This window comes from Manis pentadactyla, chromosome 14 (genome assembly GCF_030020395.1).
Source record: "Manis pentadactyla isolate mManPen7 chromosome 14, mManPen7.hap1, whole genome shotgun sequence".
NCBI classification, from domain to species: domain Eukaryota; kingdom Metazoa; phylum Chordata; class Mammalia; order Pholidota; family Manidae; genus Manis; species Manis pentadactyla.
In genome coordinates, this window is record NC_080032.1 from 13,080,451 (window position 1) to 13,105,365 (window position 24,915).

At 46.9% G+C, this 24,915-nt stretch overlaps 1 protein-coding gene across 2 annotated transcripts in view; it reads right to left on the reverse strand.

Moving 5' to 3' along the window:
* The window catches only part of ACACB (acetyl-CoA carboxylase beta), a 102,556-nt gene that overhangs the window by 51,227 nt on the left and 26,414 nt on the right, over positions 1-24,915 (reverse strand). The window contains exons 1-14 of one of the 2 annotated variants that reach the window (XM_057492197.1): positions 23,251-23,499; positions 16,061-16,193; positions 13,020-13,158; positions 10,834-10,943; positions 10,541-10,622; positions 9,102-9,200; positions 7,993-8,102; positions 7,778-7,888; positions 5,960-6,169; positions 5,502-5,672; positions 3,642-3,803; positions 2,134-2,297; positions 318-468; positions 104-207 (exon numbers count right to left, since the gene is read on the reverse strand). In XM_057492197.1, coding sequence (XP_057348180.1) covers positions 104-207; positions 318-468; positions 2,134-2,297; positions 3,642-3,803; positions 5,502-5,672; positions 5,960-6,169; positions 7,778-7,888; positions 7,993-8,102; positions 9,102-9,200; positions 10,541-10,622; positions 10,834-10,943; positions 13,020-13,158; positions 16,061-16,193; positions 23,251-23,297 — 1,793 coding nt within the window. In that variant the 5' untranslated portion in view covers positions 23,298-23,499. Of the gene's footprint in view, positions 1-103; positions 208-317; positions 469-2,133; positions 2,298-3,641; positions 3,804-5,501; positions 5,673-5,959; positions 6,170-7,777; positions 7,889-7,992; positions 8,103-9,101; positions 9,201-10,540; positions 10,623-10,833; positions 10,944-13,019; positions 13,159-16,060; positions 16,194-23,250; positions 23,500-24,915 lie in introns of those variants that run through there. The other variant, XM_036904003.2, reaches the window with a different exon arrangement.

The window sequence follows — 24,915 nt, forward strand, 5'->3', positions numbered from 1 at the left end:
TGTGCTAATTGCCTGGTGACTCATTGGCAAACAAAGCATGTTCTGCCTTACTTGCCCCTGACACACACCCCAAAAGGGGAAAAGAATTCCCCATGCACCCCACCTTTCCAGGGAGTGTAGGAAATCCGTCATGCAGGTTCTGAACATTGCATCGGCCACATTCAAGGCTCCGCACACCACCCCGAGCATGATATCTGGCTTCTCAGCCTAGGAAAGACTGTGCTTCAGGGACCATGGCAACCAAGCTCACAGGGAGCTGGGGCGATGGGGATGGGGGGTCTCTGTGACCCCAAGGGGAGGTGCCAGCAGCTCCCGACCTGCACTTTCTCGGCGATGAGGTGGTCCAACCACCCAGTGTCGATGTCATTGTTCTGGAAGCTCTCCGTCTCCAGCAGGTTAATGAGATACTCTACGGTGGTCCTGAAGTCACCCCGGATGGAAAGTTCCTTCAAAGCCACCACCATGTTCCTTGAGAGGAAAGGCATAGATTGTTTCCCAAATTTATACAGGTGTCAATAGAGTTCCTGCTGGTTCTCAGAAAGCCAGAACGGCAGGGAAACTGAGAGGGCCCTGAGTCAGCCCAGGCAAAAACCCAGCTCCTTCCAGGACCTACTGGCAAGTAATCTTAAGCAAGTGATGTAACTGCTTTGGGCCTTGGTTTCTTCATCTGGGAAATGGGAACCGAACCACTGCCAGTTGCTCTGCCTCTCTTCTCCCCATGACCTATTCTAATGTCCATGCGCTGGTGCTGCTGGGCCGGCTGCTCTGCCCAGTGAGTGCAGGGTGCACCTGTGGATGGCCGATGCTGTTACCCCAGTGGGGCGTGGTGGTCACCAGCCTGCATGTGCCACAGTAGTTGGTCACCTCCCACCTACCAGAAGGGCTGCCTCCCCCCACACTGGGCCTCCAGGCCAAAGGGCTGAAATCAAAGGGAGCATCTGGGGGCAAACGCTCAAGAAAAAGAGGCATTAGAACGCTTCTCTTCCTCGGAGAGAAGAGCCTTCACACCTGTTCCCGGGGCTGTTAGCAGGTGTGGCAGAGGGACATAACCCCAGCTGGGGGTGAGAAAATGCAGATGCAGTGAGGTCAGATGAGGGCATCAATAGGTTACGGAAAGTCAGTTTGGGGATGGAAACCTGCATCTAAGACGCAAACCACTGGACTCAAGGGTGACCGGGCTGTCCCAGCTCGCTCAGGACTTTCCCAGTTTCTGCCCCAAGAAATCCCACATGCTGGGAAACCCTCAGTCCCATGAAAACTGGGATAGTTGATCCCCCCTCTGACAAGCAATAGGAAAAGCTGAATCTTTCCCTATGAATTCTGTTAGAGTTACTACTGGTCACTCACAGATGGGACAAGCCACAGGCCATTTCATTCTGAGTGGACAGGGCTGCGTGGCCTCCCTCTCACCTCATTTGCTGCAATCCTTCTTCAGCTTAAAGGGCTCAGTTTTTCACCAAGCATGATTAACACTAATTATTTGAAGCTAGTAAAGAAAATCCTCTCATCAAAACCACTAAACCCAATTTTATTCATAATGACTAAGTGCTCTGGGCCAGACAGATTTCAATGCTTTTTAAACAAAATATCCAAATGTTTTTGGGATTTTTCACCCTAAAGGACAATTATCTACCCACACAAGAATGTTTCATTACAAAGGGAACTGGTTTTCACCTTTTTGTGCACAGGTCAAGGCAGGAGAAATGTAAGATGCAGGGGCCCCGTGGTCAGTGTGGGTTTCTCCAGGGACTGTTCGTGGGGTTTACATTTAAAGGAGTACCCACCCCCGCAACACACATACACACTTTTTCTTATAAAGCTATAGTCCTCAGCACCTTTTAAACTTTTGGAATCAACCTGCATATTCTCTGGATCTCCTTCAAGTTCAGCCTGTAATAAGCTCAAGACCAAATGCCCTTGGTGAGCCCATGGTCCTTCCGGGACCTCCAAGACGGGAAGAAAGCAGACTTTGATCTTGGACTTCAACTTAGGGCATTTAACATAGTCTGCTCTGCGACTCAGCTCCCTTGACCTAAAGTGCTCCTGCGTCTGGAGTCACAGGCTAACTTAGTTTCCTGAAGAAAGGGAGGGACGAGGGAAAGGAGGGAGGGAAGGAGAAAGGGAGATACTGACGAAATGGCCTCTTCCCGGTTTTCTCCCCAGGAGAAGCAGTGCCCGAACTGGGAATCCGCAAATTCGTGTAAGCCACCAGTAGCAGCCACGCTGAAGTACCCCCACACATTCTTGCTGCTGCGGAAATTCAACTCCTGGACTGTTCCGGAGCTCGGCTTAAACCCCTGGAGTCCAGACAGAGAGAGCCAAATGGAAGACGTCGTTACTCCAAATGCAGTTTCATCAGAATTAAGTCCTGGGTAGACCTAAGAATCTGCGCCATGACAAAGAGCCCAGCATGATCAGTAACACATTGGTACCTCTCATTCAGGGTGTGGGCATATCCATGTGAGCACAGCAGGACATACTGTTTTGACTTCAAAAAAATTCATAAAAACAAATAACCAACTTGGGAGGAGGGGAGAGGTGCAGATTCAATATGACCAAGTGCTGATCACTGATGAAATTGACTAAAGGCACATTCTGATTTTGTACACTTGACCTTGCCAATAATAAAAAGTTATATAAAAGAGAAGTTGAATTTCCAATCCCAGATTACGAAAATCCCAGCAGATAAAGAAATCTAGTACTAGCTCTTGCTGACACTAATACATATCTAATTCCCTTTGGGGGAATGGCCCATCCCCTCTGGAGTATAATTTTGGTAAAGAGGGTGGACGTGGACCCTCTCTGTGGGATTAGGCCTCCTGAAGTAGGAAACAGAGGCAAGTATTTTGGAAGAAGTGGCTGGGTGTGAGAGATGGAGCATTCCAGGTGCCCAGGCTGTTTCCATACCTGGACCTCCATCCTCCCAGGCACCTGTAAAAAAAGCCATTATCCTCTGAAAAATTCCCATTTGCTTGTCCACCACCGGAATCAGTTTGCCTGCAGCCAAAGACCCCAAACTAATACAGCTACCGTAGCTTATAATTCTTTAATCAAAGTGGGGAGAGGAGGAAAATAACATCTCTTAGCCCAAGTTTCCTGAATTAATCATTAAACAATTAGGTTGTGGTGGAGTAAGATTATGTGACAACCAACATCACAGGCACGTAAGCGTGTAAACAGTGAGAGATGCCAGATGGCTGGTTTTTGAGGCACAAGTAAGAAGGCGGCACAGAGAAGCTCCTTACAAAGGGCCAGACTGAATTTATGCTGCAGCAAAAAAGTACGTGGGGCTAGAAAGCTACAGACTTGGGTTCTAAACCTGGCTGCTCATCCCAAATGTGGACATGGCCTTCAGAGTCCACAAGGGGGCTCAGCAGGTCCCAGGTGTGAAGCAGTAACCCCACCTCCTGAGCTGGCGTTCGGGTAACAGTGCCCAGGGCTGACATGTCAGTGAGCAACGAGGTGCACAAAGGGATCTGCCTGGTGCCTGGCAGACATTATGTATCAATAAGTCTGTCCCTTCCCACACCTCAGTTTCCCTGTAAACTGAGAAGATTGGGTGTCTCGTCCAAGGCTAACTTTCGGGTCTGCCCCACACAGAGATTGGAAATGGCAGAAGCACAGCAGGCCCCACAACTTGCCTCATCTGGGTTTTCACTGGTGATTCTGGCTGCAATGACGTGGCCTCGGGCGAGGGGAGGGCTGGAAGAGGTCTCAAAAGAAATAGGTGTCACCCCCCATGGTGACTCTCCATACAGAAGCCGGATATCCTTCAGCCGGTGCAACGGCACACCCATGGCGATCTGAAATCAAGAATCCCATCCCACAGACTGTCAGTCACGCTAGAACCCTGGCCCCCAAACACAGAGCACAACACTGCGTGCAGTGGCGGAACAGACGTAGTGAATGACTTCAGATGAAATGTGTGCCTATGGTGCGTACAACACTGTGCTACAAGGAAAGAGAAATGGAAGGCTTGACTCTGCTCCCAGGAGCACACAGTGTCCTTGAGAAAAGAAACAACATTCATGAAACATCATGCCAGAAAATATGCATGTCAAATGAAAGGGACAGATTCCTAGTGCCGTGGAAAGTGAGGGGTAATGGCGTCCAGCTGCAGAGTCAGAGGCTTTTCAGAGGACTCAGAGAAAGCTGGCCTCGAAGAATGAGTAAGCAGCAGAAAATTATAGACACCAGCTTAACCGAATGATAAGATTTAACATCCTGTGTCTTCGGATGCCACCCCAAGGAGGACCCAGTGCACCCGGGTGGTGTCCTGACTAAAGGCAAGACTCCCATCAGGAAGAAGCCATCGGGCAGGTCCAAACTGAGGGACAATCTGCCTGAACTCTTCACGAATGCCAAGGTCAAGAACAGCAGCCACAAAAAACTGGGAAAACTGTTCCAGGTTAGAGACTAGAGACCATGACAATGAAACGAAATGTGTTGTTCTGGATTGGATCCCGGATTTTAAAAAACAAACAAGCAAAAGACAGCTATATAGGGACATTGTTGGAACAATAGGGAAAATGATGATGTGACTAATATTAGTCAAATACATGGTAGCATTAAGACTGTATTTCCCAAGTGTGTTGATTTTATTATGGGATTGCACCAGAAGGGCCTTGTTCTTGGGAGGTCCTTTTACTCAGGTATTCAGAGGCAAAGCGCCACAAAGGTCCAAGTCAAGACATCTCTCAAAAGGTGAAGCCAAAGAAATTATACAAAACAGTAAAAAAAATTATTTTTTTGAATTACATACATATAGAAATTAAGTAGGTGAGATGCTAATAACAGGTAGAGCTAGGTTTGGGGAGTGGGTGTCAGCTGTATTATTCTTATAACTTCCCTGAAATTTCTCCAACTAAAGAAAGAGACAAAATAAGAAAACAGAAATTCTGGTAGAGGAAGGAAGAAAGAGAGGGAGGAAGAGACATTAATAAAACGAAGGTGAGTTCCCATCAGGAGTTCCTGACTCCGGCCAGGAGCCCTCCAGAGGGGTGATACTAACCCCAGGGGGGCAAATATTTGCTCTTGGGGGTGAAAAATCATACTCCTCGTATGTATAAAGCACAGACATACTGACAATTCCCAAACAGATATACAGGATATCTGCGATACTGAAATTTCATGGGGGAGAAATTAGGAGGGAAAATGTCTAAAAAGACTCTTAGTGGGGGGAAGGGGCAATAATTAAAAAAAAAAGGTTGAGAAACACTTCTCTGGGTCTATGAATCAGAGGGTGTCAGGGAGTCCATGAATGCCTGAAAAGTGTATATTTCTTTTCCAGGGAGAAGGTCAACAGCTTTTGCTGGCCCTCAAAGGGCTACAGGGCCAGACAAGGGTGGCAAACTACGTGGCTCCCAGTGCTACTCACACATCGTAACAGTCATTCCCCAGGGACAGCCAGCCAAGACATGGGCAGGAAGGTCTAATCTGAGCAGGACAGGGCACCCCGTCCCAGGCAGAAGAAGCCCCAGGGCTTGGAGCCCATCCCTCACCTGTAGCTGGGCGGCTGGCAGGTTGACGTCAGCGATCATTTCCGTGCAGGGGTGCTCCACCTGCAGGCGAGGATTCAGCTCCAAGAAGTGGAAGCTGCCGTCCTGGCTATAGAGGTATTCAACCGTCCCTGCACTCACGTAGCCCACAGTCTTGGCCAGGTGGACTGCACACTGTAAAAAAAAGAGAGGAAGGGTTTCTACTGGCACTCTTGGGTAGTTTCAGTGGTGGCTTATTAGTTCCCCCACCAAATACAGACTGAGCACCTGCTGTGTGTCACTTACCCTGGGACCTCATACATCATACTCCTATAAGCCCATGCGAGGCTGAAATCGCCTCTGTGATGGGCTCCTGGCCTCCTGTTGGACGCCCATCCCGCTTCGGCGGAGCACATTGTAGACAGTCCTCGCCAGCTCTGATCTGTGACGGCCCCCGTGCCCGTGACCTCAGCAGGACCCACCTGCTCCATGAACTCGAACACAGCTGGTGTGGCGATGGTGGCCGGTGCCTCCTCGATGATCTTCTGGTGCCGCCGCTGGATGGAACAGTCACGCCCGAACAGAGACACGGCGTTCCCGTACTGATCCGCGAGGATCTGGACCTCCAGGTGGCGGGCGTGCTGGGCCAGCTTCATGAGAAAGACCGTGGAGCCTGGGATCTCACTCTGAACCTGGGGGGAAGGTATTTACGGGCCTTACATTATCACTGCTCTAGGTCAAACATGGTCAAAATAAATGCTGAAAAAACTGAAATTTCCCTACAATCCCATCTCTTAAAGACAATGTGCCATTAAGAGTTGGGTACCAACTGGTTTTCTGCTACACATTCAGTAACACACACAGAGTTTCTTTAAGATAAAAATAGGACCAAAACACACTATTCTGGAGCTTTCTTTGACTCCTATTTAATGCCCTCTGCCAGCCAGCTCTTCACGGTGGAACCTACAGACAGACTAACCCCAACCCTTTAATGGCTAAAAGGCATTCTCTTACAGGCATGTCGTCCAGAGATTCTCAAAGAAAGAAGATTTAAAAACTAAGAATGCACATGGAATGATTCCTAAGACAACTTTTGTAAAAAAGCAAGCAATGACATATGGGATGACCCCACTTATGTGAAAAATAATAAGGCAGAATTGTACGAATGTCTATATAAAACCACACAGTAAAAGTGCTGGGAAGAAGCCCAGCTGTCAACTGGGGCCACAGCTGAGAAGGGGAAGGGGCCGGAGGTGATGATAAAAAAGGGAATTTTCCTTTTTTTATTTTTAACAAGTCACTGAAGCATTTGAGTGTTTTCTAAGAACATTTTCCTATTCCACTCATGAAATTAAAAGAAAAAAGCTTGGGAGAGGCAGTGCATTGTGGGGCCAGTGAGGATGTGCGAACTCTGCACTTTCTGCTCAGTTTTTATGGTGAACTGAAAACTGCTCTAAAACGTAAAGCCTAATTTTATAAAAAGAGAGAAAAAAAGCTTTAAAACCTAGACAACCGCTAAGCATAATGTAGGTTCCATGACTGAATCCTGAAACAGGAGAGGATATTTGTGGGCAAAAATGGTGAGATCCGAAATAAGTCCGGAGTCTACTTAACAGATACGCACCACTGTTATCTCTTGGTTGTGACAGACATAGTTACAGATGCTAACAAGGGGGAAACTCAGAGGAGGATGGACGGGAACTGTGCACAGTACCTTCCCTGAAAATATAAATTCTTCTCCCCAGAGTACCCCAAAACCCATACACCCCAACAGAAACCCATGGTAGTGAAATCGCTGCTTCATGTAACACTCACATACTGCTAGCAGCTGCATCACTGGTGAGCCTTTTTAGAGGCAATTTATTGATATGTATTAAGTGCATGTAAGGTGCGTGTTATTTAACTAAGTCCTTCTCCCCCTATGATCTTCACCCAAGAAAATGATTCAGAAGAAAAAGCTAAGCATTATTTATAGTAGTAAATACCATATCATACTATAGTAGACTTATTCAGAATAATGAAAATGGGAACAGTTAGCAAAAAAGAAAGGTTTGATCAATAAGGGAACAGCCACACAGGGAATATTGTACAACCATCAAAATAATTGTAAGGACTGGAACAATATGGTAAAAAGGTTCATGATCTACATAATCTACAATCACAACACAGCAACATTCCAGATCTCACAAACATCTTGATTGTGACCCAGGAATGCTAATGGAAATAATCTGCTGGCCAACAACTGGATAAACACAACTCCCAAACACATATGAAAAAATAATGTAACAAGAACAGCTCACTTGTCTGAAAAGGATTGGGAAGTCCTCGGCACTATCCGCCTTCCGTATTCCTTTCCCTCCACCACCTTCAGAAGCTTTGATCATCAACGGAAAACCAATTTTTTCTGCTGCCTGGGGACAAAGGACAAAGAGATCTCTTTAGAGGTTAGACAGTTTCCATGAGACCAGGACGGTGAGAAGGTTCTAGCACGTTGGCCCCCAGGCTCTGTGTTTACCTCCAAGCCTTCCTCTACATCTTTCACACAACCCTGGTTGTACACATCTTCTGGGACATTGATTCTTTTCCCCTGCTGCAAACTATCTTCTGTCCACTCCACCGTCAGACCTGGAGAGTCATGGAGAAGGCTGAATCCTCCCAAGGATGGCAGACAGACACACAACCCAGAAACCACAGGGCCTCTCCTCAACCACACTGCAGTAGACCTGGCCTCTGGACCAACAGAACACACACATGGTCCTTCGGCTTCCCATGTAGCTTTTTACTTTCTTAAGGAATGACTCAACCTTGAATGGGAAGTCAAGCTTAAGAAACTCAGACTGAGTCTACCAAGAACAACCCTATCAACCTGAATCCAAAAAAAAAAATCCCAGTTCTATCTGGTGGAGTCACTGACACGTGAATCATTTTTTATTTTCCAGAACCCTGTGAAGAATAAAAAGCAGAAACAAAGGCAGAATTTCCATTCCAAATTTAAAATTCAATCTTTGGAGGAAAAAAATCTAATTGAATAGGAAACTCCTGAGACTTTTTCCTATTTATTTTTAAATGTATCCTAGAAATTCCACTTTTGGGAATTTATCCTAAGGTAATGATGAAAATGTACACAGAGGTTTAGCTGTAAGATTAACAAGGCTCTATTGCTTTGAATATTATTATAATTAGAGCAAAATAACTGGAAACAACCTAAATGTATAACAGTGGAGGACTGTGAAGTAAATTATGGTACAGCTATCTGACATAATCCTATGCAAGCATTTTAAGTGTTGTAAATGTTGATATAGGAAGATAAGTGTGAAAAAACAAGTCACAAACCAATAAATATAAGGTCTCTGGTATTTTTTAAAGGATGTGCCTTAAAAAGGGGCTGGAAAGACAGATACCTACAGGGTAACAAATGTTCAAAGCCAAGTCGTAGGATTATGGGTGACTCTTATTTCTCTTTTCTACTTCTCACAGTTTCTAGGTTGTCTACAATAAAACCGTATCACCTGTTAAACCAAATATTTAAGTGAAAGAATAAAAATGCATCCTCTGGCCACCTCTCTGCGCACATCAGCAGGACTGGGCCGAGGAGTTCCCAGGGTGAAGCTCAGGGCCACTTACCGCTTCCGCTCCAGGGCAGCGTTGGGATCTTCAGCGTCTGGGCCACAATGGTGGAGGCGATCTTATCTCCTAGGGCCCACATGGCCTTGCTGGGAGGGCCTGAGGAAGCGGGGACAATGGGGAAGGCAGAGTCAAGCCGGCCACTGGCCCCTCACAGCCAACGGCCAGCCAAGGGCACCCAGAAAAGCACTCGGGTCCCAGCTCCTAGGGAGTGTGACATCAAGCCCAGGAGGGAAACCTCTGGTGGGCAGTCTGGCACTTTGTCAGGTGTGGATGAAGTGTGCAGCTTTCCACACATGTGGAGTATAAGCCTGGCCTGAGGTACACCCTACGCTGGGTGGCATACCCAGAATTCACTTTGGGGCGAGAGGGCAAAAAGCGAGACCAAGGGGGCAAGCTGGGCACCTCGGTAAACCAGACCATGGGTCAGCAGACTTTCCCTACAACGAGCAACTAGGAAATCTTTTCAAGCTTTGTGGGCTGCTTGTCTCTGTCACAGATATTCAAGTTTGCCAGTGTTGGGCAAAAGCAGCCTTGGATGATACATAAATGAATGAGCAGGGCTGTTTCAATAAAACTTTATTTATAAAAACAAGCAGGGGACCAGATTTGGCCCATAGGCTGTAGTTTGCCAGCTTGTGGGTTGGATCATCAACCTCCAAAGGAGATAAAACTAAGGGATGAGAGTCCCATGTGGCAGCTAACCAAGGATCATAGACAGAGAAAAGCATCAGTGGGGAAAGGTCACCAGGCAGACCCTCAGAATATCAGGTGTTAATTTGCACTGAGCTGCGTCATATGTAAGTCTGTGTTGCAAGCCCAGAGGTAAGGAGCAGCAACAGGGATTTATTATGCATTATTATCACATAATTAGGTAACGACTTCCCTAAACCACACAAGGAGGTCAGATAGCTGATAATTATTACAATTATTATTATGTGCAATTAGCTGCCAGATGTCAGACAACTGCACACATAAAGCTTGCAAACACAAATACAAATACTGAAACAAACAGATGCCACCGACAATAAGTATCACTTTGCCCAGTAAGCAGTAGAGATGAGGGCTCTGGGTCCCAAGGGGTTAAGGCATTCCAAAGGCCTGGGAATAGCCCCAAGCCAAGGCGTGGGCCTATCAGAAATGTGATCACCAAACCCAGTCAGAAATCTGTCTGTATACGACTGGTGTCTCAGTACCAACAGGAACACCGGCAGAGGGTTGTTTGCCCCAGCATCAGTCCACTGTGGTAACCATGGTAATGGCTCCTCCTTCCCTGGGCTGCCCACCCACTCCTGGACTCACCTGCCCCCTAACAATGAAAGTGTGAGTGAGAATATCAAACTCCCCTCACCTTACAGGGCTGCACTAAAACAGAATCAGGCCTCACAGAGTGACCTATCAACACCCCAATTCCCACGTATCTGATGGAGACACGCTACCTAAGAAAGCAATCTCGTGCTTGCACAGGAGCTCCGGAAGTTTGGGGTTTTCAGAAGCATGGCCCCAACCAGCCCACACCGCCTGCAAACACAGAGAGGTGTGAATGAAGATCTTTCTTCAAGAACTCACCTCCCATCACACACCGAAAGCTCTTTGCTGTGCTATATCAGCCCTGGATGTCAAAGTCTTGCAGGACCAGCCTCCCCCACCCCTTCCGAAATGCAGAATTGAGTTGCTCAGAGGTCAGGGCATCATTCCCCAAGGGCAGTCTGGGGCACCCCATCCGACCTACCTGCACGGGGATTCTCTTGGCAATGTCCACAATCAGCTCCACGTTGGCGTAATTGTTGTTATTGGGCCCTCCTGGAACAGGAACGTACTGATCTGCCATCTTGATATACTCTGGAGTTAAATGGGAGAGAAACATAGAGACCAACTGAGAGAATGGAGTGTATGGGCTGCAGGACGTCTGTAAGACGTCACCATGTACGGCCGTGAAGGATAACCATGAAGATTCTATGGCAATGCACAGCATGGTAATCAGAAGAAAACTGAGTATAACTTTATTAATTATGACAATAATTATACATCTGGGCCAGGCCCAGAAGAGAAAAAAGAAGGAAGCAAGCTATTAGGGTAGTGGAATTAGAGGCAGGGTTTTATTTTTATTCCTATTGAAGGTTTATCTCAATATTGTTTTGCCATGAAACAATACAATGTTTGATTTTAATCACAGTAAAAAACACATAACATAAAATTCATCATCTTACTCATTTTGTTGAGTGTGCAGTTCAAAAGTGTTAAGGACATTCGAGTTGTGAAACAGATCTCCACAACATTTAGATCTGAAACTCTATACCCATAAAACAACTCCCCCCTTCCCCTCTTGCAACCCCCACTCTAATTTCTGTCTCTAGGAATCTATCTAGTGACTTCACATAAGCAGAACCCACAGTATCTGTCCTTTGTGACTGTCTTATTGCAACTTAGCAAAATGTCCTCAAGTTCACCCATGTCATAGCATGGGTCAGAGTTTCCTTCCTTTTTAAGGCTGAATATAATACAATGTTTTCATTAAAATATTCATGCTCTTTAAACCAGAAATTCCACTTCTAGGAATATGTCCTAAAAAAAAAACCCCGCTCATCAGTGAAGCCAAAGAGTGATGCAAGAGGTTGTTTATCAGGCCATGTTTTGAACTGTGACAAGTCAGATTCAATCCAAAGTTGAGGGTTAGTGCATTTGCACTGCAGAATTCTCTATATCCTGAGAAGAAATAGCGTGGAACTTTATGTGCAGCCTTGGAAAGAAAACCAAGAGGTTCCTTCTGATGTTTACGGAACACGTGAGTGTTGGCCACTGGGGATGTTCCAGAGGTTATAAAGCGAGAAGTCAGACACACTCCCTCTCTTCTCGTCACGTGTTATTCTAATGCTGGAGAAGACGAGCAAGAAACAAACACACTAACCACTGACTGTGGTTGGTGTCAAGGCTCTGAGAGAGATGCACAGAAGGGCGAGACCTGAAGGTCGGTGCAGGAGGGGAGGTGGCCTGCTGCCAGCACAAGGTCCAGCACATCCCATGTCTCTGCCACAGGAAAGAACCTGGCTGGGCCAGGAACAGGCCAGGCCAGTGTGCCTGGGACCCAGGGATGGACGGTGAGGCATGCGATGGGGCCAGGAGGTGGGCAGGAGCCAAGGTGTGTGGGGGCTTAGCTGGCCTAGGGGAAGATCTGGAATTTTAGTCCAAGCATGATGGGAGACCCCACAGGATAAGGCTGAGAACTGAGCCCAGGGTTCCAATCCTGCCGTGTCACATACCACCTATATGACCCTGGGCAAGTGATTTATATCCCTGTGCTTCAACTGCCTCCTGCATAAAATGGGGCTGACAATCACTGTCCTCACTGCTTGCTGTGAATAAAAAGGAGGCTGCATCTGTGCAGGGCAGCGCCCACGGCTTGAGCTCTGGAGGGCTCTGAGGACAGAGCAGAGGATGCTGGTGTTAGGGATGGCACCGCAGCCTCTGAAGCGTTTAAGGAGGGGCTGACAGGATAGGTCTGTAAAGGGATGGACCATTCAGGGGAAAAAAGCAAATTGTCCAACAGTTACTGATTCAATACTCATAGACACAGAGGAGTAAGTAAATAGAAAAATGAATGAATGATTGAAATACAGTACATACATTTGCAAGAAAAAAATATCTGGAGGAAAAGACACCAACCTGCTGTGACATGGACACTTCTCAAAGATGGCATTTCTACTTTGCACGTTAACCATTTGCATTTTTATAAGGCCCATGGGTTGCTTTTGTTATCAGCAGACATTTTAATCAAATAATGAAAAGGCAAATAAAAGGCTCAAGAGAGGTATACTGGGACTCCAAGGTCCAGAATGGACTTCTCCAGGTTGGGTGGAGGGGGTGAGGGCAGGTAAGGGTGGGGCACGGCAGGAGGAGAGGGAGTCAAGGCCCAGGTACCTGCATTAGCCTTCAGGTCCTCTGGGGTCACCATGACTACAAACCGGATGGCCCGCTCATTGCGGAACATCTCATAGGCCCACCTGCGGATGGAGCGCATGCACTTCACAGCGGCGATGCCATTGTTGGCGATGAGCACCTGGACAGGGAAAATGAGGGAGGAGCCAAAGCTGCACACTTACCTCTGCTGGGGGCTGCACGTACCCTGGGGTTCATCTCACAGCTGCAGAGCGTTCTGCAGTACCTCTTTGTATTTCTACAGCATGCAGCCTGGCACAGAGCAGGTGCTCAAAGTCTGCTGGCTGCATGAATATGATCAAGTGGATGGATGGATAGATGGATGGATGGATGGATGGATGGATAGATGCATAAATGGACGGATGGGTGAATGGATGGATGGATGGATGGATGGATGGATGGATGGATGGATGGATGGATGGATGGATGGATGGATGGACGGATAAATGGATAGATGTATAAATGGGTGGATGGATGGATGGATGGATAGATGCATAAATGGATGGATGGGTGAATGGATGATGGATGGATGGATGGATGGATGGATGGATGGATGGATGGATGGATAAATGGATAGATGTATAAATGGATGGATGGATGGATGGATGGATGGATGGATGGATGGATGGATGGATGGATGGATGGATAGATGTATAAATGGATGGATGGGTGGATGGATGGATGGATGGATGGATGGATGGATGGATGGATGGATGGATGGATGGATGGATAAATGGATAGATGTATAAATGGATGGATGGATGGATGGATGGATGGATAAATGGATAGATGTATAAATGGATGGATGGATGGATGGATGGATGGATGGATGGATGGATGGATGGATAGATGTTTAAATGGACGGATGGGTGAATGGATGGATGGATGGATGGATGGATAGATGTATAAATGGATGGATGGATGGATGGATGGATGGATGGATGGATGGATGGATGGATAGATGTATAAATGGATGGATGGGTGGATGGATGGATGGATGGATGGATGGATGATTTTTTTATTCCTCTGGCACCATGATCACCATTTAACGTTTTTTTCAGTATTTAGTATTTACCAAGTTATCACACAATGTTTTTCACCAACATTATTTCATTCCATCCTCACAACAGCCCTTTAATAGAGGTTGTATTGTTATCTCTACTTGGGGTTAAAGACATTAAAATTCAGAGGAGTTAAAGCACTTGTCCAGGGTCACACAGCTATTAGGTGGCAGAGCTAGGACATGTGAGCACTCCAGTGTGACCTGTGCTCTGAACTGCCCCCTGTGGTGGCCTCTGCATCCTGAAGGTTAAAGGTCCCAGATACAGTATGAAGGAAAAGCAGTGACACGGGCTGTCTCCAGCAACAGAGGACAACAGAAGGGATCTTGGATTCATGAACTTTCCCAGAGGACGTTAGGCAGTTTCCTTTCTGCTCTGAGCTTCATCTGAAGGACAAATCCCATTAGAGATCTAGAATGTGGCTGCCTCTATCTTACAGAAGAGGAAACTGAGCCCAGATGCCCTCTCCCATAGTGGCCAAGAGCAGCTGGACCCCAGAGCTCCAGTTCAGCATTCCTTCCCCTCTTCAAAAATGCCTCTACAGGAGTGATGCAGAACAGCTAGGCTTCAGCTTTCCCCATCTTACCACCAAAGCAAGGTTTGGTCAAGAGGGAAGGACTACAGTCAGTTTCCCTGGGCCCTATTGTTCTAGCACACTCTAGGGGCCCCCGGGTGAGAAGGCCACTGCAGGCTGGCGTGCTGTTCTATTCTCCACAGCTGCAGCTTTTCCGCGAGGAGTCCAGGGAGAGGGCAAGCCACGGTCAGCTCCAAAGCCATGGACTGTGCTGCTCTGGGCTGAGGCTTTGGCAGCCACCTTAGCCTCTTGACTCCTGAGGGCAGAATGCCAGCCACAAGGTGGGCTGGCTGCAACAGTTCCCTGGCGAACGTGGTAAGCGTGGCAAAATGCAGCCTCTGGGTCCCCACCTGGGAGATTCTAACTCCAGGGGTCTGGGATGAGATGGAGGAATAGTATTTTCAGCCAGCAAGATGGATGGCAGCTACGTTTGGGAGCCTGTGTGAATCTCTACTGCAGAGCACTGTACTTCTGATGCCTGGGTGAGGGCATGGGCTCTGCAGTCTGACAGCCAGGGTTCAAATCCCAGCTCTGCCACTGACCAGCTGTAAGACCTAGGCAAGCCAGCTCCCCTTCTGGGCCTCAGTGCCATCTGGCTGGGCTGTGGGCATGGCTAGGTGAGATATGATGATATAAAACAGTTGACAGGATGCCTGGCCCAGAGTAGGCCCTCAATAAACCATGGCTGATGCTATTATTATTGTTCTAATTGCTGGTTTTGTTACTATTATCATCACCCTGAAGTATTATTATTATTATTATTATTGTCAGTGTTCATGTTACCACCACACTCAAGTAAAATAGCAAAGAACAAGGCCTTCTAGTCAAACTGACTTGGGTTCAAACCCCAGCCCCAGCACTTACTAGCTGTGGGATTTTGCATAACCAACCAATACCAAATCTCTGAATCCTAGCTTCCCCATGAATACGATGGGGATATCAAACAGTCTGTGGCCCAGGGCCTTAAAGGGATGGAATGGGAAATGATGTGGAAAGCCTTCATAAATAGCAAGTTACAATGGTTTCCTTTCGAGGACATGGGTCTCCTCTGAGGAGCTGCACATGCCTGGAGGACAGGGCTGGGTTTCATGCTCTCCCAGTAACCTAGAAAGCAGCTCCCTTGCTCAGGGTCCTTGGAGGGAGCCTCCCAACCTTGCTCAGAGGCCTCAGTCTCCTCTCTGTGAAATGGGGGCCGTGCACCTGCTACTTCAGGCTGTCTTACAGGTAAGAAGCTGACATCCGGCGCCCAGCATTAGCAAGTGCTCACAGAAGGGCAGGCCTGGCCCTTTCCCTGCAGCAGGAGGATGAGCCTGAAGCAGAAGCCCCCACTTCCAGCTAGGGGGAGGGGGCCCCACCCCATGCCAGCCTTCAAGGACCCCCATCTGTACCTTCTCGATGACCCGATCCCCACCAAAGCGTGTGACAAACTCAGCCGGGGAAGCTACGGTAAAGTCTCTGTGCAAGTCCAGCTTCTTCTGCTCGCGGCCCCTCTTCTGCAGGTGGAGCCCTGACATGCTGGGCCTGCGGAGGGAACAGGCCAGACTCCAGTGAGCCAGGGAGCCAGGATGCACACGGAGGGAGTCAGGTGCCTGGCACCTCTGGAAGCAATGTGAACAGAGAAGCTGAAGCCCATCAGAACCCCTGTTTTGCAGTCCCTCTCAGGAGACCTTAAAACATTTATTTCACAAGGACACTCAAGCAGCTGGCCCACGAATGAAGCAGGATTGATCCCTTGACCTGCCCCAAGCTGTACGCTTAGATTTCTAATCCTAAATTAATTTTTACTTTGTATGCTCCTAATTTAGGAACTCAAATACTACTAAAAAGCTTATAATGGCAGGGAAGTTTATGATCAGGGAGAAAGTTCACACAGTCTAATACTTAGACTTGTTAAACAGTATCAATGCCTTTTGTGTGTGTGCACTTTTCAGCATGTGTATATCAAATTATTTTAAAGACTGAAAACAAAAGGCGTGTTAACAACAAAAGAGACTGCTTGCCCCTGTCCCCCTCCAGAACCCCACACCAAAGGAAATCACCTCTCTGGCATTTATACACCTCCACAGTTCTGAACAATGTCTGCGATCTTGTGGGTCATCCATCTGAGATGCCCATCGACAGTCTTCCTACCTTGAGAGATGAGAATTTAGCGCTCTTATGCAGCCATCTCGTCCACTCCCTTCCCCCAGCCTCTCAACACAGGCATATTACATTTTGGAAAACTCAGTACTCAGTGTTTTATGAATCTAAGATCATTATTCACAGATGAGGTTTGTGATAGACCCGATTTTTCTTTCTTTCTTTGTGACTTTTTTCCCTTGGAGTTAATGGTTTTCTTTCATTTACCTAGTTTTCCTCACACCTGTTCTAATTCATTCCGCTCCCCCTATCCTCCCAATACACGTAAGAACAACTGACGGGTTCCATTGTTTTTCCACTGGCTACATCTCCTTTCATCCGGACTGACTGTTCACTAGACCCCTACACAGCCACCATTCTGGGACTTCCCTTTGCTTACGTCCTTAGGATTCCCTTTGCCTTTCCTCGGACTTTGACCCGTAATTTGAGGGATTAGAAGGCTCCCTCTTTTTTGGTGGACTCCCTTGTTTTGCTGGGGTGTATCTCCAGCAGTTTCATCCTACTAAAAAGATGATACAATGGCAGGGCACATGATGATGGTGCCCTTGCGTGTAGCTCCCACTCTTGGTTGCGCTGGGTCCCCTTGTCAACATCACCCTGAAGATTCCCTTTGATTCTATGTCGGATCTCTGTTTCCTAGCTCCCATGTGCTGCTCTTCTTTGGTTTACTCTCTTGTTTCAGCAGAAGCCATCCTTCAGGAGCTTTCTAAGAAAAGGTGTTCAGCAGGTAAATGTTTTTGCAGCCTTCCAAGTTCTCATACTGTCTCTCTTCTACCCTCACATTTGACCCTATCATTTGGCTGTGTATGGAATTCCAGGAAGGAAAACCCCCTTCAGAATTTTGGAAGCCTTGTGCCATTATGCTGTGGCTTCCAAGGATGCTAGAACCAGAGCTCTACTTGATCCTTGATCCTCTGTAGGTGACCTGCTTTTTTTTTTTATTATTCAACAAATATTTATTGGATGCCTGTTATGTGCTAGATATTGTTCCAGGTACTTGGGACACATCAGAGAACAGACCAAAGGTCCCTGCCCTATGGATGGTGACCTGTTTTTTCATACCCAGAAACTCATAGGACCTTCCCTTCCTCTTCCACATCTACATTTCACAGGGCTATGCTCAGATACGTGTGTGTTTCCATTAATGAAGGTGGGAATCTGCCAGTCTCCTTCGATGTGGAAACTCATGTCTGGGAATTTGTCTTCAAATATTTCCTTTGTGGTTTCTCTGCCTCCTTGTTCTCTATTCTTTCCATTACTCCTATTATTTGGATGTTGAAATTCCTAGACTAGTCCACTAGTTTATGTATATTTCCCTCTCCTATTTTCTTTTCCCTTCTACTTTCTGAGAGATTCCCTCAGCCTTCTAACAGGGGAGTTTTTCACTTCTACATTTTTTTAATGTCCAAGAGCTTGCTTTTAGTCTGCAATTGTTCCCTTTTCTGCATCCTGCTCCTAAGTGTGCAGCATCTTAACCAACCGGATAAGGGTATTAATGATAGCTAATCCATAGCTTCTCCTAGCATGCTTTCTGTTCCTTCCAAGTTTCCCTGGTCCCTTTGTTTGGGGTCTGCCTTCTATATTAGAGACTGCACCCACATGTTTGGTGGTCCTCGGCTGCTTCATGACCAAGAGCAGGAACTAAAGGGCTGATGAGAATGAGCACGTGGTGAGGCCAGTGGACCTGAACTCAATGCAGGGTGACCTGGGAGGCCTGTGTGTTGGGAAGCACCCCCCACATATCTTTACAGTTCCTCCCTTGCTGGTCCAATTCCCAAGTGGCTAGGAGCCTAGGGAGTAGGGGCAGAGGGGTAAGTGGGACAGGTCTGGGAGGCAAGGTAGGTTTCAGGATTCAGCACGTACACAGACCCTTACCTTTTTGTTAGGGATGTAGGCCCCACACCTTTCACTGTGCCCATCAGCCCCCGTCCCAAAACCCTCTGCTGTTCCTTCTCCAGAGAATAAACCACGTGACTTCTGTTAGTGGGGAGTGGGCAGCCCCCAGCCTCCCAGAGCAGGTGAGGGACCTGAGAGCCTTCCCCCCAGTCTTTCTCGTTTTGGTGCTCCCCTTTCCCCCTACTGCAGAGGCACCTGATGCTGCCAGTCCCTGCGCTTTTTGGGGTACAGAGCCAGTAGGTTCTCAGCCTTTCTCGCTGCTGCTATATGGCTTGACCCTCCTGGCTTTGCTAAGCCAGTTACCACTTGTCCATATGCTTTTAGCTTCAGAATGTGGTTGCTCATCTCCCCTCCTGCTCCACCAGGCTTGATGGTGTCTCTCTCTCTTTTAATCTCCCTGCTGTCACTTGGTGGGGTTTTGACAGGAGCAGAATCTGCCACATATGTTCAGTCCACTCTCTTAATCCGGCAATGGGGTAAGCTGGGAGCCGTCCGCAGAACTAGGCTGGAGGTTAACCACTCCGCGGTGTGTCCACCTACTGTGTCATCAGGTCTCTTGGGGGGCTGAGTGGGTTCAGGCAGCCAAAGTTTTGGTGGAGAACTGACCGATCATAAGGAACACCACTAGCACACCTCCATCGACAGTCTGAGCAGGGAAAAGCAAAACTGAAAGCAAATAAGCAGTCGAGGAAGAGAAATTCCATCTTGATAGATGAGCAAACTGAGGCCTGGCCGGCAAAGGGGTCACCAAGCAAAGCAGTAGGCCTGGAGCTCTGTCTGCTACACCAGACCTTTTCCTTCACTCTGCAAATCAGCAGGCCTGGGATTCTCTCCACCAAACCAGGAAATATTGGGTACGGCCATTTCCTGCTATATAAAGTGTCTTTGTCCAGTCCAGGTCCCCATGGGAAAAGCTTTTTACAAACCTACAGTCTGTCCCCTGCTCCCATGTGAGCCCCCAAAGGCTCTGCCTATCAGAGATGAAGAAACAGATTTCCAGGCCAGGGGAACAAAAACAGGAATTACATTTTATAGGCCACAACAAGGTATGTATTTTCAGCTAAGACTTTCTCTGCCTACCTAGGCTTGTGCACGCTGCCTCAATGAATAAGCAAATGATTTCAGGCCCTTGGGATGACTCTGCTGCCTCCTATAAACTGCAAGCAGCTTTTCTACTAAAACATCCTAGGATTGAGTTGCTGAATGAAATGGGGCTTAGAAGAGTATTTTGGAAGGTTAGTATAATTTTGCAAATGTGAACAATGCTTTTATCATAATTATATTCCATTAACCAGCAAGTAGTTCAGTTTGTTTGTTTGTTTGTTTGTTTTTTTAAATAATTATTTTTTATTGAAGGGTAGTTGACGCCCAGTATTACATTACATTAGTTTCAAGTGTACAACACAGTGGTAGAACATTTATATACATAATTCTAGGTTCCAGCTATCACCCTACCAAGCTGTTACAATATCTTGACTATATTCCTTATGCTATACATTACATCCTGGTTACTTATTTATTTTACCATTGGAAGTCTGTCCTTTTTTTTTTTTTTTTTTTTTTTTTTTGTGAGGGCATCTCTCATATTTATTGATCAAATGGTTGTTAACGACAATAAAATTCTGTATAGGGGAGTCAATGCTCAATGCACAATCATTAATCCACCCCAAGCCTAATTTTCGTCAGTCTCCAATCTTCTGAGGCATAACAAACAAGTTCTTACATGTAGAACAAATTCTTACATAATGAATAAGTTACATGGTGAACAGTACAAGGGCAGTCATCACAGAAACTTTCGGTTTTGCTCATGCATTATGAACTATAAACAGTCAGTTCAAATATGAATACTCATTTGGTTTTTATAGTTCAGTTTGTTTTTAAGTTTATTTCTTTATAGTAACAAGCAGATTGGCCTGAGGGTCATCATCTGCAGGACCCTGATCTAGGGAAATAGACACCAAAATGCTAACGGCAGTTATCTCAGGATGGCCAAACTATGAGTGTTTCTGTTTTCTTCTCTTTGCCTATATTTGTTAACTTCTCTGCAATGATGTATTATTTTCAGTAAGAATAAAAAGCTATTAATTTTGTAATAGGGATACTGAAAAGCCATGGCTGTTCTGGTATCCACTGGGTAAGGCACTCAGTAACCTCAACTGTAAAATAATAATAGCACACACCTCACTGGGTTGTGAAGATTAAATAAGTTAATACCAAGAGACTAAAAGATGGCGTGTGGCAACACAGTCAACTCTGTATTATTATTTCAGTGCAGTGATGACAAGAGGACCAGGAGCAGCTAATCTCCCCAGACTCACCAGGGAAAGCATCAGGCCACTCCTCTGCCCGGGACCTAATCCCCACCTGTCTACTCTCCCGACTCTGTCTGTGGCTATCCCCAACCAGCTGGCTGGACCCTTTGGCTTCAGGTAGTCTGAGACATCCCATTTCCATACACACAAACATTAAAACGTTAGTCATTTGACCTAAAGCACAACAAAGGAAAAGTCAAGCATTAGAAAAACTTTGTGGCCTGGGAAAAACCATTTGTGGCCACCATTTTGGCTTCAAAACTGGTGACAGCGTCCCGCCCTCAGTGGGGGTCACAAGTTCATCACAGCAAAGTTGGTGGGCGAACACACAATGCTGCTGAAGTGGCCTTGCTTCAGGCCCTGTCTCCAGGCTAGTGGCTATTTTTATTCGTTTTTTAAAAACCTGGAGGCAAATACTGGCTCTGGAGGGCTGACCTTCGGCCAGCATTTGTTCCAAGGCAAGTGTGGAGGCTGAACTATTCCATGGGGACTTTGGAAATGGCTTTGGGTACAATCAACTACGCAGCAGAGCTGTCAGCCAAACACCAAACCCGGTCTGCTGCTCAGGCCCCGGACCAGGCAGAACCACACTGGGAAAGAGGGGACATTCTCCAGTGCTGCTATGGATCAGAACAAGGGCTTCTCACTGCATCCCCACAGCCCTGCGTGGGGGAGGCCATCATCTCCTGCTCATGAGGAGGAAACTGAGCTCAGTGGCACCGCAAACTCAAGTTCCACAGCTAGAAAGTGGCAGAGCTTGGCTTTCAAACTGAGTCTATCTGACTCCCAGAACCTAATTTCAAAGCAGAAAGATATCTGCAATAAATGGAAGTACCTCTTCTGTCTAGACTTTACAAAATAAGGACTTAACATTGGAGAGGCAATATGTATAATGCAGGGGTTTCAACTGGGGGCAGCTTTGTTCCCTGGGGAACACGTGGCAGTATCTGCAGACATTTTTTGGTTGTCACAACTAAGAGGGGCACACTACTGGCATCTAGTGGGTGGAGGCCAGAGACGCTGCCTGAGATCCTATGATGCCCCGGACAGGCTCTACCACCAAGAATTACTGGGTCCCAAATACATCATCACAGTGCCTCAGCTGAGAAATCCTGCTAGAGCAGAGCCATCATCCCAGGCTTTCAATCTATAATCCAGTACTTCCGACCTCTATAATCTCGGGCAAGTTACTTCAATACTCTGCCTCAATTTCTTCACACTATGAAAATATTAATACTATTACTAATACCTCCCTCACAGAATGTGTGCCCAGGGTTCAGCACTGGGCCTGGCCTTGAAGCTGGAAAAGCAGCCAGAGGCTACATAAACAATGAACGTGGCTGTGTTCCAATAAAACTTAATTTGTAGACATTGAAAGTTGAATCTTATGTAAATTTTCACATGTCACACCAAATAGTATTCTTCTTTCGATTTCTTTCCAGTCATCTAAATATTTAAAAACCTTTGCTTGCAAGCCATGCGAAGTCTGCAGGCCATGGTAGCTGAGCCCAATGGTAGAGTACTTAATGGTGACTGAAAAAGTTACAATACAATGTTCTGTATACTTCAAGTCCATAAGCTAAAATACACCTACATGTTAAAAAAAGGCTGCTGTACCTCAACTGTTAATAAAGATCATGGGGGGCCTAGTTATAGGTGATTTTTGTTCCTCCCTTTTTGATCCATACTTTTCTGAATTTTCAACAACAAACAGAGCATCATTTTGGTAATTTTAAAAACTGCCATAAAATGACAAGAAGGAAACAAAACCAAGCTGGTGTGGCTAAGAAGCACTCAGGCACAGAAATGCCCACACTAACTGCTCAGAAACTAACCTTGAACGTGACGCCAAGTTGGGTGATGTGATTTGAGCGGACCTTCACAATCACTAGGTTTCGAAAAGACTTCCACTACCACCGCCTTTATCAAAGCTAAGGGGAGGAGGCGGCGGCCAGCGTCGCCCCAACCGGTCAGACGCGGGCCCTCCTTCGATCCACATCGTGGCCAGATCCGGCCTCCCCTTCAACCACCAAGGCCAGCTCGTGTTTACAAGGCGAGCTCCCTCTCCCCGGCGGCCAAACTAAAGTCTGCATTTCTTTGCGGGGAGGGACGAAAAAGGGGTGGTGCTAAGAGTACACACAGCTTGTCTTCACTGGGGCGAGAGGTTGGGGGGACGCCGCATATTTGGTGAAAGTTAACTTAGCTGTCATTAAGATTTCAGGCTTACTTACTTTACTTTGCGATCAGGGAAACAGACGTTGCACTTGGCAGGACTCATGTTGACCGCCCCGCCATCCAATGCCACCGGGCTCCTGCTGGGATGCAGAGCATTGCACTCTCTAAAACCCTGAAGCAGACTCCAGCCCCAGGGCCCAGATTGCCCCAGGGAGGCGAAGGCGCGGTTCTAGAGCACCTCCGGCCGGACCGTGGTGCAGCCCGCAGGGCACCAAATCGGCGCCGCGCTTCCTCCATCCCGAAATGCATCCTGCGCGCAAAAGTCCCTGGCAGACGCGCCCGTTCAGGCCCCGCCTCCAAAGAGGACCCGCCCCTTTTCCGACCCCGCCTCCCGTCCCAATCAGACCTGGACCCCGCCCTCTCCCGATGAGGTCCCGCCCCACGGACCAGCCAATTGCAGAGCCGCAGCTGACCTTGGGCCCGGGCAAGAACCTCGAAGATTAGAAAACCTCTTGGCTGCTTTCCTCTCCAGCTGGCATGCCCTACGCGCTGGCAGCTGAAGAAAAAACTCGCAAAAAATTAATGTGCTTGAATACACACACAATAGGGAAGTGGTGGAAAATGTGGGTTACTTAAAATGTGAGTCAGATGTCACCACGGTGCCTGGTAAATGCCCCTGTTGTCAACTTTTGTCTTCCAAGTTCTTATTTTGCTTGCTTCTTTCACCTCTGCACACACTTTGAACAACCTGGGTCCCCTAGAAAAGTGAGTTCTTCAAGACAGGGAAGACCCAGCTGCCCTGGTGACCCTAAATACGCTTCTGTCTGGTAAGATTCACATAGGCTGAGTGCTCTTTTGTGCCTTTGCCTTATTTAATCGTCGAAGCGGTCCTACTGATTTTATTCCCATAACGCAGGTAAGGAAGAATGACCCACAGATGTATGTTTCCCAACAGCGCCGGGGACTTGAACCCAGGCAGATTGATTCCAGTTAGAATAAATGAATAAAAGCTTCTCCAAGTAGTTATGATTTTAAAAAGGGGGGGGGAGGGTGATCCAAAACACTGCCTAGAAAACACTGCAATAATAATGAATGTGTACTGTGTTCACAGCAAACAAAAAGCAATGTACATGTTTTCAAATGAATTCCCTTCAAATCCAGGGCCACACCTCCAGGAGGCGCTGTCCACACAGTCACAATTTGAAGTCCCCTAGGAGTTGTGTAAGCAGCCCTGCCTGAGGGCATTGGTTAGCTGTGCTTTAACCATATATTAAATAATGTTTTAACAATGGGTCTAAGAAAAAACAGGTGAACAAAATTCTCAGTTCTTCAATTTCTAGGAGGTTCTTCATGGCCTTGTCTTCACTCCCTCCAAAAAAGAAACCCATCTCATGCCTATTTTTTAAGTTTCAAACCAAAACCAAAAGTATTCATACCCCTCAAGTGACCCAAATTTAAACGTTAACTACCTCAAAATAAGGAAAACAATTAAAATCAAGCAATGAAGGTATTTCAAAACACCCCTCTCCTAACCAAAGGATCATTTAGGAGGGAAGTCTTACCAGTTCACTTGAATTGCTCTAGATTTTTATCCCATATTGTCAAACCCCAACACTTGAACACTGTGTAGATATATGAAAGTCTCTGCCAATATAACCTTAGAGACATCCTAACACATACAGCTCTCATGAAAGGAATTTCTCTTAGATGGCTGGGCTTTG